This window comes from Pongo abelii, chromosome 3 (assembly GCF_028885655.2).
Source record: "Pongo abelii isolate AG06213 chromosome 3, NHGRI_mPonAbe1-v2.0_pri, whole genome shotgun sequence".
Classification (NCBI taxonomy): domain Eukaryota; kingdom Metazoa; phylum Chordata; class Mammalia; order Primates; family Hominidae; genus Pongo; species Pongo abelii.
Window position 1 is genome coordinate 55287507 of NC_071988.2, and position 18314 is coordinate 55305820.

Genomic DNA, 18314 nt, shown 5'->3' on the forward strand with positions numbered 1-18314 from the left:
AATCTAATTTTACATTTTCATTTTACCAAAATGAAACTCTGTACCCACCAAAAGTCACTCCCCATTTTCGACCTCCCACTGCTCTACAATGACCCATCCACACTCTCCCCAATCTTAGCAACCACTATATTTTCTGTCTTTAAAGATTTGCCCATTCTGGACATTATATATATATGGAGACATATAACATATAGTCTTTTATAACTGGCTTTAGTCACTTAACATAATAATTTTAAAGTTTATGTCTTTTATGGCATGTGTTAATACTTCATTTTTATTGCCAAAAAATACTCCATCATTTAGGTATTTCACATTTTATCTTTTCATCAGTTGATGGACATTGGGTATTCCCATGTTTTGGCTAACATAAATAATGCTGCTATAAAGTCTTGTATACAAGTTTTAACATGGACCTTAGTTTTTATTTTTATTTTTTATAAATGCTTAGGAGTAGAATTGCTGGATCAAAACTATGTTTAACCTTTTGAAAATCTGTGAAACGATTTTCTGAAGTAGCTAGCTACACCATTTGACACTGCCACCAGCAATATATGAGGGTTCTGATTTTCTACATCTTCAACAATGTTTGTCACTATGTACCTTTTATTGCAGCCATCCTAGTGGATAAAGTCATGATGTATTATACATGATCTTTAGATGTCTAATGATAGCTGTGGAAGTTGTTATACTTCTTTGGTTCCAATAGGAACTCAGGTCCAATATTCAATTTTAAGTCTAACATTTCATTGCATTTTAAAAATAGCAGCACAGTGGTCCTGATGATCTCTGATATAGTCCTTGTATGGATAACTTCTTAACAGAAAAAAGTTATGCTCAACTCAGAATTCTTAGATATGATGATAATTTTATATGTCCAATCAATCACTGGCTTTCTGGATGATAAAATGATGGCACAATAACCCTTCAGTATTTACTACACATACACATAAAATGTTCTTGGCCTTGAATAAAATGGTATATAAACATACACATGTACTCCCTGTAGACATAGTGAATGATGACCTTCATATGTCAATAACAAATACTTCTTCATTATCTGTATTATTTCCTACTGGCCAAGCTATAGTCAAACACACCTGGTGATAATATTACAGCAAGGTAAATGCTTTATGTCAATGAAATGTTATAAGAACATTTTATAACATCATATAATAATTGCTTAGCAAAATACTCCTTAAGTGAAAATATGATTCTCTATGAATTTGAAATGCTAAGGAATTGTGAACAAAATAATTAAATAAATCCATGCATATAACTTGCATATACCATCAAGTTCAATCTTCCTTAACTAATCTCTTTCTTGAATAATATGCTAAGTTGATATTTTTTAAAAATCTGTAATCACTTTTCTACCTACATGATTATGCTGGTTAGATGATGAAGTGAAAATGAGAAAGTCTGGGGTCTTTTAACTAACAGAGGAGAGAGTACCCCTTTTAGAGATACTCTTAAGCTAGTGAGCTGGGAAGACAAATGTAAAATTTAATAGATAATTTACAACAATTTTCAGATCATAAAACTTGATTTCCATTATTTTTAACAGCTTGGCTATTCTTCTAGTACTCAAGAATGTTCTCATCGATTATAAATGTTCATGACTTCATCCACATATTTAGAAACTACTCATCAATTTTTTAGCCCAGATTTTCTCTCCTAGACAATTCTCTGGGCTTTACCCCTTCCCAGTGTCCTCTCTCCTTTTTCCTGGTACCCACTTCTAATTCCTTCTTCCAATCCACTCATGATGGTAACCACTGCTTTTTCATACATGAGACTGAGTGGAAAATGCTATAAACTATCAATGTGATTTTTTTAAAAATAAACATTTACTGTTCAAACTGTTTGCATGTTTTGGTAATATTGGAATAATTAAAGTTTAAATGAAGTGATTAGTTTCAGGTTATAAAACCAAAGTATTTAGCACTGAATTTCCAAATCTGTCCTGTTTGAATTATTGTTAAGTCAATGCCATCCTTTGCTATAATTATCTTCTGACAGTATCATATTGATGGCATCCCACTGAATATCCATATGAATAACAGTATGAGAGACATAAAAAGATACAAGAAAGAGATAAATGAAAATAAATGTCCATTATTAACAGCGCAATTTATACCTGTGGTCTACTAGCAGAGTTTTTTTTTAAGATTATTGTTTTTTAAAATGGATTTTTAAAATATCTAATTATTTTAACCAAATGTTATTCTAAGTACATTCTTGAATATAATGTCAGTACATATAAAAAGGTTTTGTTAAACAAATAATGGCTCCTTACAATCACTGCAAATTGATGGCAAACTAAGCAACTTCTCAGAATCAAATATGTATGCTTTGTGTGTATGTGTTTTATACATAATAATAAATTCAATAGCCTTAACAACATTTCATAGAAAAACATCAAAATCCATCAGCCAGATGGAATATGATATTTATTTCCATATCTGTCAAAATAGCATTTATTTAACCTACGAAACAATTTTATCTCTGATTTTATCTCCTACCATTAATATAATTCTCTAAATTTTAGAAATGTAAGTTTTATTATTATATTAAAGGTTTCAGAAATAAAACCTCATTGTCAGTATAATAAACAAATACATTAAGAGGAGAGAAAAGGGAGACAGGTCTATTATCTGAATTATTGTAATAGACATTCAATGATTTTATTCTAGATGAACTCTAAGTGGGCAAGACTGAAGAATAAAAACTTAAGAATCATGAAGTTCCAAAAACAAGTAAAAAAGATTTCCAAGACATACAATTTTACTGTATTGAGCTTAATAATAATTTAAAGAAAATAGTTGACAATATATCTCTGATTTCTGGCTAATTCCACTTTATTATAGGCTGTGGACTACACATTTTCATATTTAAAGAATCAGTGTAGTACATAGCAAGGTAACACTGCAAACAAACAAACTTGAGACAGCAGAGATGTGTGAAAAAAAGAGGCACGTGGTGAGCAGGGAGTGGGAAATGCCATATTAAATAAAATAAAAGGAGGCTGGGCATGGTGGCTCACACCTGTAATCCCAGCACTTTGGCAGGCCAAGGCTGGCAGATCACCTGAGGTTGGGAGTTCGAGACCAGCCTGAAAAACATGGAGAAACCCCATTTCTACTAAAAAAATACAAAATTAGCTGGGCGTGTTGGTGCATGCCTGTAATCCCAGCCACTCGGCTGCTCGGGAGGCTGAGTCAGGAGAATCGCTTGAACCTGGGCGGCAGAGGCTGTGGTGAGCCAAGACCGTGCCATTGCACTCCAGCCTGGGCAACAAGAATGAAACTCCGTCTCAAAAATAATAAATAAAATAAAAGCAATACACAACAGCAAGAGAAACTGGAACAAAGACAGTCTCGATGATAAGAAACAAGACATATAATTCTGTACACAGAAATTCTTTGAGTTGTGTAAAAATTAATGGCTTATATTTTCACTGTGTTATCTTGATTAAGCCCTGATGGAAACAATCTGTTCACTTCAACTTCTCAAGTAAACACCATGGCTCAGTACTGGTTCTCTTTTCAATATCTGCTTCTTCAGTGGGAAAACAGCACGGTATAGATGTTGGATTGCATGAATTCCGAAAAAGTAGAAGTTAAACATTTTTTACATGTATTCTGAAGGCTTCTCTGTGGACAATTTATTTAAAATGTACAAGAAGACACTAAAATGTGTTATGCCCGCCTGTGAAATAATTGAAATAATGAAATTTTCCCTATCTTTTCCTACCTCTTTTCCATCTACCCTCCCTTTTCTCTATCTGTTTTGCTTCTCTTTGTGTTGGAAAAAGTGATAATTGCAAAACTGAACTATTATTAAGGCTTGTTTTAAATCAGTGCCTGGGAAATAAATTAGCCCCTAGTCTCACACAGTAATAATGTCAGTAAACGAGAGCTTCCAGTTATGGTGCAGGAAATTAAAGCAATGATGGCCAAAGCTTTAACAAAGTCACAAGAGACTACGTATTATCGATTCTAAGAAAAGATAGATTTCTACTATCCAAAAACTGACATCTGTCTCAAAGTAAATGACTAAAACACAAACAAAACAAATTGAATGAGTTCGGTAGTAATAGGACAATTTCCAAATACCTAAGGAGAAAAAAACTGATGTAAAAGAAAAATGTAATTTGGAACTTCAAGAGAGCAAAATGGAGCTACTTGGCAACAATATTTGAAATAGCATAAGGTCACAAATAACTATATTACTCAATTTCTTGGTAGAAAATGCATTGAGAAAAATGTAAAGTCCCATGATCTAGGTGAAATGACTGCTAGGGGATTTCTTTTTTGTTTTGATGAAAATATTCTAAAATTAGACAATAGTGATGAGTACATAATACCACGAACATCCTAAAAACAACTGAAGTGTATGCTTTAAAGACTGAATTTTATGTTACATGAATATATCAAAGATGTCATTTAAAAAAACAAACAAACCTGTATCAACCTAACACCCCTCCCCTAAGATATCTTTAGGGAAAACCTCAGATAATGTGTTTTTTTTTTTTTTTACTAATCCTGGTCTGTTTCACAGATGTCACTAGAATCAACAGAAAAATCACAGACTTGATTACAATTCACAAAGGTGAGATTAAAAAATAATAGTTATTGGCATATTTAGACAAATGGTTTTATATAGCCTGTCACTATACTCAAGACAAAGACTCAACGGGAATAAGTCTTCTTTTAATTGTATTGTTGGTGCCTAAAATAGCATAGTTCACATATGCTGTTTTAACTATGCTCCCAATAATTCTGGCGTCCTCTTCTTGTCATTCCCTTTTTATGAATCCTCACTTCTGAGAAGCAAGCTGTTTTACTGCCAGCATGTTCAGACTGCTGATTGCCGGTGGAAAGTCATGAAATTTGGCTTATTAACTTCTGTACAAATTGAAGTTATCTAACCTCATCTGAGCCTACACTGCTGCTTGAAAATCTTTTTATTAATGTCTAATTGGCTCCTTAGCACATTTTCCATAGTGTTCATTTCAAAGCTTTTCGAATCTGTTCTCTTGACGTGACCTCACCTATTCACTCAATAGAAATCAGCATCTTTTACTTGACGGAAAAGTTCCTCTGCTTCAAAATTTACCTTGCCTGTCCTTTTCTTCACACTCACCTCAACAAAGTGAGGTCATTTTACAATTTCAAAAAAAAAAAAAAAATCCTAGTTTATTTGAAATAACCTGACTTGGTTTATCTCAAATCTGCTACCAACTAACTCTATAGCCACAGGCAATGCAATTAATTTATCTAGTATTTTATTTTCTCACCTGTAAAATTAGTGCCATGGACTTTGCAAATTCTAAAACCACTTTTAGTAATAAATCAAGATTTTTCCAATCTTGTGTTTAGTCTTGTGTCTTTCTACCCCCCAAGACTTTTCCCTTTCATTTGGCCCATATATACTATAAGGAATTTTCTCTCTATGAATCTCCTCCTATTAATTTGATTCTTCTTACCCTAGATATGCTTAAGACTTCATCTTTAAAATTTTCCTTCATGATTATCACATAAGTTAATATTTTAACTATTTTTCAATCAACTTACTTCCAGGTGTAAATAACGCTCTTACTACTGACTTACGTCTTCACACCTTCCAGTTTGATTTCTGCTTCCAGTACTTTGCAAAAATGGCTGTTGCACTACTTGGGAGGCTGAGGCAGGTGGACCACTTGAGCCCAGAAGTTCCAGCAGCCCAGGCAACATGGAGACCCCGCCTCTTAAAAAAAAAAGACTTGTTGCAGAGGTCATATGGTTTCTTTTGTTTGTTTTTGTTTTTTACTTAAATTAATTTTGACATAAAACACCACCGATGGTGGTTTTTTGTTTTAGTTTTGTTTTGCTTCTTAGAGATGAGTTCTCACTCTGTCATCCAGGCTGGAGTAAGGTGACATGATCACAGCTCACTGTAATCTCAAAGGCTGGGCTCAGGTGATTCCCCTGCCTCAGCATCCTAAGTAGCTTTATAGACATGCACCACTGTGTCTGGCCACTGATGGTGTTTTGAAACACCATCTTGAGACTTTCTTCTCCCTTACCTTGAATCTAAACCTCATGGTAATCTTATAAGCCTCTGCTTACCTCTTCTTTTTCTCTACTTGTATTTTTTTTCTCCTGGGTCTAGTTCTAAATATGATTATTCATCAGAGGTCTATTTTGGTTTACTTTCTAATCTCTTCTTATAAAACCTTGATTTACTCTGGGTATCTCAACTGTTATATGTATGTAGGTTACAAACATATTTTTATCTGAACTCCATGCTAATATGCTTCACATCTTGATATATATGTCTTACCAATTTAAAGCTATGTTGAAAGCAAAATTCATCACTCTACCTCAACGCCTACCCAGGAAAAAAGGGGAAAAACACAGGCTGTCCCTGCTCCTATACTCTGTCTGTTGATGACATAAAAGGCTTTCCAGTGACTTGAACGGACTTGTCAGGAAGAAGAGAAGCCAGCAATGTCAGGCACTGCACCATCCTATGCTAGCAAATAGCTCTTCATACAGCTAGTTCTTCCTTTGACTAATGTCTTAATGTTCTGAAGAAAAATAAAATTATGATCTCTTCGTAATTACACAAGGTTATGATGTAGATGTGGAAAAATTATGCTGTTTTAAAACAGCATCATGGTAAGTCTTAAGGTATTTTTTTCTTTTTACATCATAACCAAAGTATAACCATGGATTGAATTATACACATTTGCTGCCCAATTTCTTCGCTGCGAGGTAATATAAAGACCTTAGCTTCCAAGAAAACCCAACATTTTTATTTCACCTAGATTTAAAAAGAAAGAAAACAATAAACTTACACTTTATCTGTTCCATAACTCCTGTAGTCTACTGCAGCTGACACAGCCACAATGAGTGCAGGCATCCCATAGCCGACCAGATAAAAGTATTTCCTACGTGAATGTTCACTCTCAAAAACCTCCACCAGCATGATATAAAGCTGCACCCCCTCCAGGAACATCCAGGTGAAGGCAGCCAAGAAGAAGAAATGTAAGAGGGCAGCGAAAACAGCACAGGCAATCTAGGAAAAGGAACAAATGATTTAGTCAAATCATTACCACATGGGATACTAGTCAACTGCCACAAAACCAAATTAAATATTTACCAAAACTGCATTACAATAGGTCTGCAAAATAATAACCTAGGGAAGAGTCTTAAAACACAGATATTAAAACTAATATACTTAAATATAATCTATCTTTGAAAATTGCCTTTAACATTAATAATGGCTTATGGATGACAGCATATCATTAGGATAAAAAAATTATAATACTTAGAAAAAATTCTAATAAGAGCCTATGAATAATTATTTCTGATATTAGCATAAATATTTTAAAATAGATTTTAAGAATTTTTTCTCTTGGTCATAATCATGAGTTAGAGTTAGAGTTAGAACATACTAACATAGTAAGTTCTTCAATAGTCAATGAAAGAGAAACATTAAAACTAAGGGGGAAATTAAATAGTGTAGTTAATTGCAGTCTTTTCATAATGAGATTCTTACTAATTGTTTGTTTCATGATGAAATTAATTATTAGTAATTGTTTGTTTATTTCTACTCTGCCTTGTTTCAAAAACGATTTAAGGTGGTGTTGGAAAATTCATGGTGAACATGAATAAAAATGGATCTGCTTAAAATTAAATGTTCCCAAACTGCTTTCTTTCTCTGATTTTTTGTTATTGTACTAAATATTGGCTTAGACAAGCTTGGTCAAAAAAGGCAGCCAGCTCTTATTTGTGTATATTTTCTAAAGTACTACAATTTTCAGCTGACCAGCTATCAATTTCTTACTCTTATGTCAGTTCCTGAATTCTCATTTCTTTGAGTTATTCTTCCTCATAGGAAGCCCTGACTAAAATCTATAACTGCTACTAGAAAGGGTCAACAAACTTACAGAAGTTATCAGAGTAATAGAAATTCATTGATGAGTATTATCCCTATGAAATGAGACAAAAGGGCAGGTCAAATTTTGGGTCACAGAGATGACAATGAAGGAGAGACCAGCAAGTCTTACATCTGAGGAGCTAGAAAGAAAGCTGGTCCTAAACACTATGTGGAGTGCAGAAAAAGATACCTCACTAGCAAGGAGAGTAAAGACAAGTTTTGCTGAGCTGCACTCTACCCATGTTTTTCCATATCAATCATTGTTCTTTATATTACTTGTTAGAAATGAGTTTTGTGTAGTATGCAATATTTGGCGAAGTTTTTCATACCATATGTAACATCAGGAAACAAAAATAAGGTCTCTAAATGAAAAGAAATCACACAGCATTTGAATTGCAAGCTAACAAGAGAATAAAATGATATATTCTTGGAAAATAACACAATTTTCCATTTCTTGCTTTTTAGAGTTAGAACGTCAACTATTAATTTTTGTTATCATAAAGCTTTACTTTTTTGGGGAAAGAAATGTGTACTTTGATTGCTTATTCATAGGTATGCATTTATGCGGAAAGCTGTCACATTAGTATATGATGCCCAATTAAAAATATAATCATCATAATTGTACCCTTTGCAGTCATTAATCATGAATGTGTAATCACAAACATGAATCCAACTGCATTTTTATTGTAAAGTACTCCATACATGTGGACACATACCAGAAAACAGCATTAAGTAAGCGAACTATTTATTATGCTCAAAAGTCTTCTACAAAATGAAACTTTTCTGCTCTTTTGCAATTTTACTCATGATAACAAACTTGTATCATGTGCATAAATCTTAAGTAAACTGAAACTGGCTCACAAAAATTATAAGTGGGCATAAAGTCTGTGTAATACATGAAGATATTGTCCATTATTTATATTTTCTGTTTGGTTTTACCAACAGTTGGCTAGTGCTGTTCTTTTTTTTTTTTCTTTTCTTTCCCTTTTTTCCTTCCTCCTTTCCTTGATATGACTAAATGTAGGTTGCAATAACGTACAAGGCTGGTAATTAAAGACATGACCAGAACTAATGCAAATATAAAGTGCCAAACAAAATTTGGGAAGAGTTTACATATACTAAAAATGATTCGCAGGTTGTACTATTTTCCAAAATACATCAATTGGAAAAACCCATTTTAGACCTGCAGATTTTAATATAATACTGGCTGTTTTTAAGGCATATTACAAACTTTAAAGCATTATTCTATTAATTGGAAAAAAAGATATTCTTTCATTTTCTAAATAATTTTACCAAAGTCTCCTCAATATTGAGCCCTATGGTTAAAACAAAAGAAAAAATAATGACAACATGTAGTTCCTTAGAAAGACAAGTTTATGAAATAATTTCCAAAGAAATGTACATTTCCTTTATTGCTAATGAGAACACAAAATGGTACAGCCACTTTGGAAGACAACTTGTCAATTTCTTTAAAGCTAAATATACTCTTACCATGTGATCCACAAATTGTGCTCCCTGGTTTTACCCAAAGGAGTTAAAAACATATGTCCACACAAAAACCTGCACACAAATGGTTATAGCAGCTTTCTTCATAATTGACAAAAGCACAAAAGACATCTTGGAAGCAACCAAGATGTCCTTCAGTAGGTGAGTAGATAAACTGTGGTACATCAGACAATGGGATATTATTTAGCACTAAAAAGAAATAAGCTATCAAGTCAAAACAGACATGGAGGAAATTCAAATATATACGACCATTTAAGAGAAGCCATGGCCAGGCGTGGTGCCTCACACCTGTAATCCCAGCATTTTGGGAGGCTGAGGTGGGTGGATCGATTGAATCCAGGATTTTGAGATCAGCCTGAACGACATGGCAAAACCCTGTCTCTACTAAAAATACAAAAAATTAGCCGGGCATGGTGGCAAATGCCTGCAGTCCCAGCTACTCCACAGGCTGTGGTGGGAGGATCGCTTGAGCTTGGGAGGTGGAGATTGCAGTGTGCCAGGATCATGCCACTGCACTCCTGCTTGAATGACAGAGTGAGACCTTGTCTCAAGAAAGAAAAGAAAGAAAAACAAAGAAAGAAAGAAAGAGAGAGAGAGATGCCAATATAAAAAAGCTACATACTAAATGATTCCAATTATGTGACATTCTGAAAAGCAAAAACCATGGAGATTGTAAAAAAAAAAAAAAAAAAAAAAAATTAGTGGTTACCAGAGATTAGTGGGAAAGGAGGGATAAATAGAGGAAGCACAGAGGATTTTCAAGGCAGTGAAAAAATTATACTCAAACCCAGAGAATGTACAATACCTAGAGTGAAACCTAATGTAAACTATGGAATTTGGATGATAATGATGTGTCGATGTAGGTTCATCAGTTGTCACAAGTGTAGCGCTCTGGTGGAGGATGTTGATAATGAAGGACACTATGCATGTGTGGGAGCAGGGAATAGATGGGAATGTCTGTAGCTTCTGCTTAATTTTGCTGTAAAGTAATAACTGCTCTAAAAAACAAAAATCTATTTAAAAATGAAATATACACCTTATTCATAAAGTTTGCTGCTTATTTACGACTATGGGATATGAAAAATGGAAAACTGAGTAAGGCCTGAAAATTAGCATCTATCTTAGATGACTAGAAGAAATGATACTTTCAAACATAAGTATTTTTAGTATTGGCAGTACTGAAAAGCTGGAAGTAGAAAAACTCTTCACTGATATCAGTGTAGGTTGCTTACTGGTTGGTCAGTTCGGTTGATCCCAATCAGGAAGAGCAGCTCTGCTACAAAGAGACTGATGCAGAGGTTCTTGTGGATGGTGTTACGGTCACTCTGGAGCCCGCGGAAAAAGCAAAATGTGAAGATGCAAATCAGGAGACAAACAAGGGACAGCAAAATTCCAACCCACGTGATCACATCCAGAAGGAGGTCATGGACCGCATCACTGTGCTGGAAACACAACGAAAAAGCAATAAGTTGCGCTTATGCATAACCAATGACAAAGTTTTATAAGGGCCTGGATGCAGAAAGCATGACAGTAATAATGCACAAAATACCCTCTGTACCCACAATGAATAAAGTAACTTAATGATTTGGGTTTTCTCTTCCACAGATAAAGCATTTTGTCTTTTCTGTGAGGTGTAAATCAGTTTGATGTTCAGAGACGCTAGTAGTGTTTGCTTCTTTCTTAGCTACAAGCATTTTCAGAATATAAGTAGTTAAAGCAGACCGACTTAATTCTGGTCAAAGATTTCAAGGTTAAAACATTTTATTTTTTAAGTTTATATCACTTTTTTAGACTAATTTTCAGACCATCTCCAGTAGGGAATACTATTTAAAATTTTAAGCTTTACACTTGGGGAAGCTGTATCTCAACTAATTTTTGAATCATCTAAGGAGTTTTAAAATTAAAAATGCAATTCCTTTGTCCTATAAATCTTGTATCATAATTTCCAAGGTTGTGTCATATAAGTATGTATTTTCATAAAGATCCTCAGTGAATTCTGATGAATAGCCACACATGTGCACCATTTATTTTTGGGAAGATCTAAAAGAATTAGGATATTCATTGGATTTATATTCATATTGAATAGCTTAAAGACATCAGCAAGTTTGATCTTTGAAAGGTTTTGCATGAATAGAGCCTGTTATACATTGACAGAAAATAAATATTCAGAATTGCTATATTAAACAGCAGCATATAGAAGACAGTACAGCTAAGAAACAAGAAAAAGTTCACGAACTGTACTGAAACATCATGTTTTGGTTCTGTTAAAATAGTCCAGGAAGCTCCATGTCTGCCATGTTCCTTGGTTGTCAATTACTTCATTTCTGTCCTTGTTCTAAGATTCAGAACTCTTATTTCCACCTTAAGATATTTTGTCCCTACCCTAAAAAAACTTGTGTGAATCTTTAGAATTTATAGAGCCAACAAATAAGTAGATCAAGATGTTGGAGCAAAGTTAAGAAATTGTTTATGACTGTCAATTCTTTTCCTTCAAGGTTTTTTGAAGAGCCCTAAATACCTAACTTCTATCAGTAGCAGAATAGATAAATAAATGGGTAAAAGGTTAATTTCTACAATGATATTTTAAAGAGTGGTAGAAAATCAGTGTACTATATTTAAAGTCACAAACACGGATAATACACAAAAATCTAATATTAATTTTTTTTTAAAAAAAGCAAGCATCAAAAGGATCTACATACTATGACAGCATTTCTGCAAAATTTTAAAAGATGAAAATCAATGACATTGATTTTTATGGATATGCAAAATTGGTAAAAGTATAAACATGTACATGGAAAAATTTTGAGTTGACAAGAAAGAGTTGTCTTTCTAATTGATACCTTTTTCAACTACATAGATCATACACACTGACTTTTGTTTTAGGATGGAAGTTGCCACATTTAGTTGGCTTCCACACTAAGCCCAATTTTAACCTATATAAATATTCATGTTTTCCAAATACTACATGTTCTCACTTATAATCAGGAGCTAAACACTGAGTATTCATGGACATAAACATGGCCACAGTAGAAACTTGGGACTACCAGAGGTGGTAGGGAGGGAGGGGGGAAATGGTAGAAAACCTATTGGGCACTATGCTCACTCAATACCTGGGTAATGGAATCACTCATACCCCATACTTCAGCATCACACAATACACCTATGCAATAAACCTGCCCATGTACCCCATGAATCTAAAATAAATATTGAAAAAAATTGATTTTTAAAGGCAGACATTTAAAAAACACATATCCAGGTTTTCTTCTTTTTTTTAACTTCATCCTTTCAAAGATTTTTCTGGGTGTGGAAATTCTTATAACTGAGCCACCATGCTGTAATCTGAATCATAGCACTCATACTGCCAGATACGACTTCACAGTTGTTATTTGATGAAGACCTCCACTAGAATACTGTAAATGAAGCAGTTTTGAAAATTCCTGCATAACTCTTGATATATTTCTCAGAAGGAGCTCAAGTCATGAAAGAAAACCACATGAAATTTTGCTTTAACTGCTTTGTTCTCCGGGGGATACTACCAAAGCAGTGTTGGGTCTGCGACAGCTTAAATTACTTTTAGTGTTTGAGAGTGGAGAGTGGTTAGTGCTACCTGGTTCCCTGAATAGAGGGCTATTTGCTCTCTTCTTTGACTCAAAGGAAAGATGCTGCGATTGAGAATCAAGCACCAACGTTTAGCACAGCAGTCTTTCATAATGGAAGAATGACAGGTATAACACCATCTCAAATGTATCCAAAAGACCTAAAACACCTTTTAAAAAAAAAAGAACAAGAAAAAAAGAAAAGAAACCAAAGAACTCCCACTTTTATCTGTGTAGGTGCACTATTAGAAATGTATTTGTTTTACTCAGTGCCTTAGTAGGCTCTTCAAAAACCCCATGCAGAGTTACTAAGAGAAGAATATCAGATCTTGAAATGTCAGTAGCGAAAATTTGTAACTCTCAAACATAGAACAAAAAAGCCTAGTAAATAATTCGCCTTTTAAGGATGACTGTTTAGCCAGGAAAACATCAACACCAACCACCTGTATGTCCATGACACTGGGAGGGCAGCACTCATCAAATACAACTCAATACTTGAATTTTACCAGTAACATGAACGGGAAAGAACAATGGTGTATTAGTCCATTCTCATGCTGCTGATAAAGACATACCCAAGACTGGGTAATTTATAAAGAAGAACAGTTTAATGGACTCACAGTTCCACTTGCAGGCTTCACAATCACGGCAGAAGGCGAAGGGGGAGCAAGACACATCTTATGAGGCAGCAGGCAAGAGAGAGTTTGTGCAGGGGAACTCCCATTTATAAAACCGTCAGATCTCATGAGACTTAATCACTACCATGAGAACAGTATGGGGGAACTGCCCCCATTATTCAATTATCAAATGTCACCTTCTCACAGAGGGTTTTTTCTGAGTCATTCTATCTAAAATTAAAGACCCCTTTTCTGTATTCTGATTCTCTCTATTGCTTTTCTTGCATTATTTTCCCCTTACTCCTTATCACTTGATTATTGCAATTCAAGGTGATACTTGGATTGGGACACAGCCAAACCATATCAAGTGGACACTGAATGTAAATAACAGATGTAAATATGAAAAGCCTTGTTTATAATTAATAGTCTGCCATAATAGAACTTCTAGGAAGGTGGTCCGTGCATAGAAAAAAGCAAACTCCTTTCAAGAGGAAGATCAGTTGAATTAAACTCCTAGGTATAGTTGTACCAATGTGATAATGGCACAAGGATTCCTATTTCTGAGATTGCATGTTTGTGAACACTATATAACTCAATCACCTATAACACAAAATATATACCATTATGTACCTTGAGAGCAGGGATTATATCAGTTTTATTAATATTACATCCTAGCACCTAGTACTATGGTTGACATTTAAAAAATCTATAAAAAATATTTGGTTTTGAATGATTATATTCCCACTTCTTTTGGGCTAAATGCTTCAGAGCTGAACCCTCTCATGTCAGTACAGCTTAAGCACCCATTTAATCTCCACTTGGATATTTAATAAGATATCAAATATTACATGCCCAAAACAGCTCCTGATCTTATCCTATTCTGCCCTCCTGCTTCCAATCTGCTCTTCCTTCTGTTTTCCTCATTTTAGCAAATAGCAACTTCATTCTTGAAAATGTTCTGGCCAAAAACTCAGGAGTTATATTGACTCCTCTATTTCCTTCACACACTACATTTAATCCATCAGGAAATCTTATAGGTCTTACCCTCTAAGCCTGACAGGTTCTTATCATCTCAACTGCACCAACTTGATTGGAGCCATCTGATTTCTTATGAAGAGCCTCTTAACTGATCTCCCTACTTTGGCCCTAATCCCACTTCTCTCTGTATTTAGCAGAGCAGAGAGATTCTTTATATATATATAAGTCACACGACATTCCTCCTCTAATCAAAGCCTCCAGTGGCACCCACTCAATGAAAATAAAACTGAGTCTTTACAAAAGCCTTACATAGCCCTAAGAACTGCACCCCTGTGACATCATTTCCTATTTTTCCCTTCCTTCAGTACATCAGTTCATTCCACTTCCATTGGCCTGCTCTGTTCTTTGAATGGTTGAGAGATATTCCAGCCCATGGTCTTTGCATCTGATGCTCCTTTGGACTGGAATACTCTTCCAAAAGATATCTGCGTGGCTTACTTGCCACCCTCCTTTTATTATTTATTCAAATGTCACCTTCTCACAGAGGGTTTTTTCTGGGTCATCCTATCTAAAATTACAGACCCCTTTTCCGTATTCTGACTCTCTATTGCTTTCCTTGCATTATTTTCCCCTTACTCCTTATCACTTACCTAAACTATATATTTTAATATTTTTTTCTACTTATTTTCTGTGCCTTCCCCAACTAGAAAGAAAGCTCTAAGAGAATAAGTTGTTTCATCTCTTCTGATTACCAATCCTCCAGCTCCTGGAGAAATATGTAGTATACAGTAGCTGCACAATTAATGCACTAATTGAATAAATGACCTCTCTTTAATCATCTCTCTCTTCTACAATGGATTTTGATTCAAACTACAAGTTGTATCATGCTGCCCACTAAACAGTCCTTGGAACTCTTCCTCTTAAATCATCAGCTCTAAAATGTTGAGTAAAAGATAAAGAAAATTAGAGCCAGAAAATAAGAAGGCTGTTACATCATAATACCTTAAGATATCCTGTAATGTCAAGGTGTCAAACAATTATAAAAATGAAGACAAAAGTACAGATGTAAATAAGAGGAATCTTGAGTAATTAATTCTTGGAGTCTAAAGACTTGAATTTAATCTTGTCACTTCAATTTACTCATTGTTAAAAAAGTACTTAATCTCTTCGAGTATCAGAAGCCTTATCCACAAAGCAGTAAAATAACTGAGGCTTCAGGATATTGTGATAAGTAATTCACATAATATATGTGAAAGTAAGAAAGTGAGTATTTCTTTCCTTTTTTTAATCTGAATATATTCTGAATTTTTTCATGTTCGATAGCAATTTTTGTTTAATAAAAAGCCGATATAAATGATATAGAGGATAAGAAAAATAATAACTATAACAATAATAAATGCTAATGTTATTTTGACTAAGAACATCAAACAATATTCCAATCAAGTATGAGTTATCTAATTTCACTTTATAACATTTCCAGCTTAGTTATTGTTAAATATTTGTGGTACTTATAAATTAAAGCTATAAAAATGCCTATAGTGGCCAGGAATGGTGGCTCATTCCTATAATCCCAGCACTTTGGGAGGCTGAGGCAGGTGGACTGCTTTGAGTTCAGGAATTCAAGACTAGCCTGGGCAACATGCTGAAACTCCGTCTCTACAAGAAATACCAAAATTAGCTGGACAGGGTGGAGGGTGCCTGTAGTCACAGCTAATCAGGAAGCTGAGGTGGCAGGATGGCTTGAGCCCGGGAGGTGGAGGTTGCAGTGAGCCAAGACCACACCACTGCACTCCAGCCTGGGTGACAGACCTAGACCTTGTCTGGGAGAAAACAAAACAAAAAATGTCCAAAGCATCTGAAGAAAGCAGATGAAGACAGCAGATTTTAACTTTTGAATCTGAATTGCATCTTGATTACCGTACAATTGCACTTATGACTTTTAAATGATAAAACAAGAAAAATACTAATTCATTTGTATACTTTTCCTCAAGTTAGAACAAAAAGACAAACAAAGTAGCAAACAAAGATGACACTAAAAAATTTTGTCAGGGTCTGTACCATAGACTAGTGTTAATTTTTGCAAGGAACTCTTGGAAAACTCATTAAAAAAAATAAACAAAATATCAAAGATTTCAAGGAAATTAGCTTCTTAAGGGAAGATAAGGAGATGTGAGAGAAAAATCAGAGGAGAGTGACAGAATTATTCCTCAGAAGATAGTTTGAGAAAACTGAATGAACCTATCATCTCTAGAAAGAAATTTTTATACAAACAATAATTGTTTTTCAGGCTTTCTATGAAGTTTCTATTCATATTTGAAAGGCCAAATATTTTGTAAAATATTTGTAAAACTTAACATGAAGCTTCTGATTTTCCTTTCATTTTTGTCTTACCTAATCTGCTTTGTCTTTGTCACTGAGCACTCACATACCTCGAAAGTGGAGTGATGGGAGGAAAGGATGGCTTACACAATGACTGTCGCTTGTGAAACTGACTCTGTCCATGTAAAACCCTCAAATATACCATGAGGTACACTTAATGATACTAAGTCCAAATTTCTGGAACAGGGAAATGTGACTTTTGCCTTATGATTTAAAAAAAAAATAATCACATAAAGTACACTAAGACTTTATGTGAAACTGTTGATATTTCTAACTTGATTGTCAAAAAAGCAAGTCAGCAAACGAGATAGAGAGACAGATCTTAAAATAGTTTTCATTTTAACTCTGTAAGTGTTTCCAGATGGGATACAAACTATACAAATTAATTGTGAATGCTTCTGGATAGGTTTTTTTTCTTCTTTTTTGAAAAAAATAATTTTAGAGAGTTGCATTTTTCGGACTGCTTGAACAATCACCCTGTAATAATTATCAACTACTTGCCAATAATTTTCAAGAACCTGTTTTACTTTTTGCACAATAATGCATTATTTTAATGTTGAGCTGGATTTGGTAAAGCAGAATAATATGAGTTTAAAATTGCCTCTTCAACATATCGTATTCTGAAATATTTGTAATATAGCTGAGTTTCTTCTTTTAATGAAAATGTATGAGTGTTCACCTTACTACTAACATATCCATGAGCATAAAACACTGATTTGAATCGTAAATTAAACTGAAGCCAGCAGGATTCCAAAAAGCCTATTTTTGGATAAATGTGGCATGAACTCTGTGAAAAAAATTCCTGGCATTGATCTAACTCTTGAGAACCAGGTCATCAGACACAGAGGTCACCTCACAAGCTCTTGGGAAAGTGAAGGGATTAATGGTCTGAAGAAATTAGGATTTCCTTTGCAGAACATGTCATAGTTGGGTAACCCAGTAAGAAGGACAATATGATTATATTTCTTACTTCTTTTTAGGGCAAATTAACTGAAACAACCTACCAACAACATTCAAGTTTGTATCAGATTTAAAAACCAATGTAAATATTTTCATGCTTTAACTGGTAAAAGAGAAACACTAGCAAGTGTGTGCTCTTAAGAGCATACAACATTCATATACAATTGTCCTTTGAATTCAATGGAACTTATTTAGCAAAATTTCTGGCTTCAGAAGCATACTTATTATGCTTAGCACACTCTAAGTTATCGGCGATCTTCTTGTTTTGAATTAAAAAAAAAAAGCCAAACAAAACAAAACTACATTTGGTGTACCAGATTTGCAACTACCATAACAAATGAAAGAAAACAGCAGA

At 34.2% G+C, this 18314-nt stretch overlaps 1 protein-coding gene across 50 annotated transcripts in view; it reads right to left on the bottom strand.

The window, feature by feature from the left end:
- The window catches only part of ADGRL3 (adhesion G protein-coupled receptor L3), an 858853-nt gene that overhangs the window by 88339 nt on the left and 752200 nt on the right, over positions 1-18314 (bottom strand). For all 50 annotated transcript variants that reach the window (XM_063723430.1, XM_063723427.1, XM_063723423.1 and 47 more), the window contains 2 exons: positions 10665-10874; positions 6842-7062 (listed from right to left, as the gene is read on the bottom strand). In XM_063723430.1, the coding sequence (XP_063579500.1) occupies positions 6842-7062; positions 10665-10874 (431 nt within the window). The remainder of the gene's footprint in view (positions 1-6841; positions 7063-10664; positions 10875-18314) is intronic.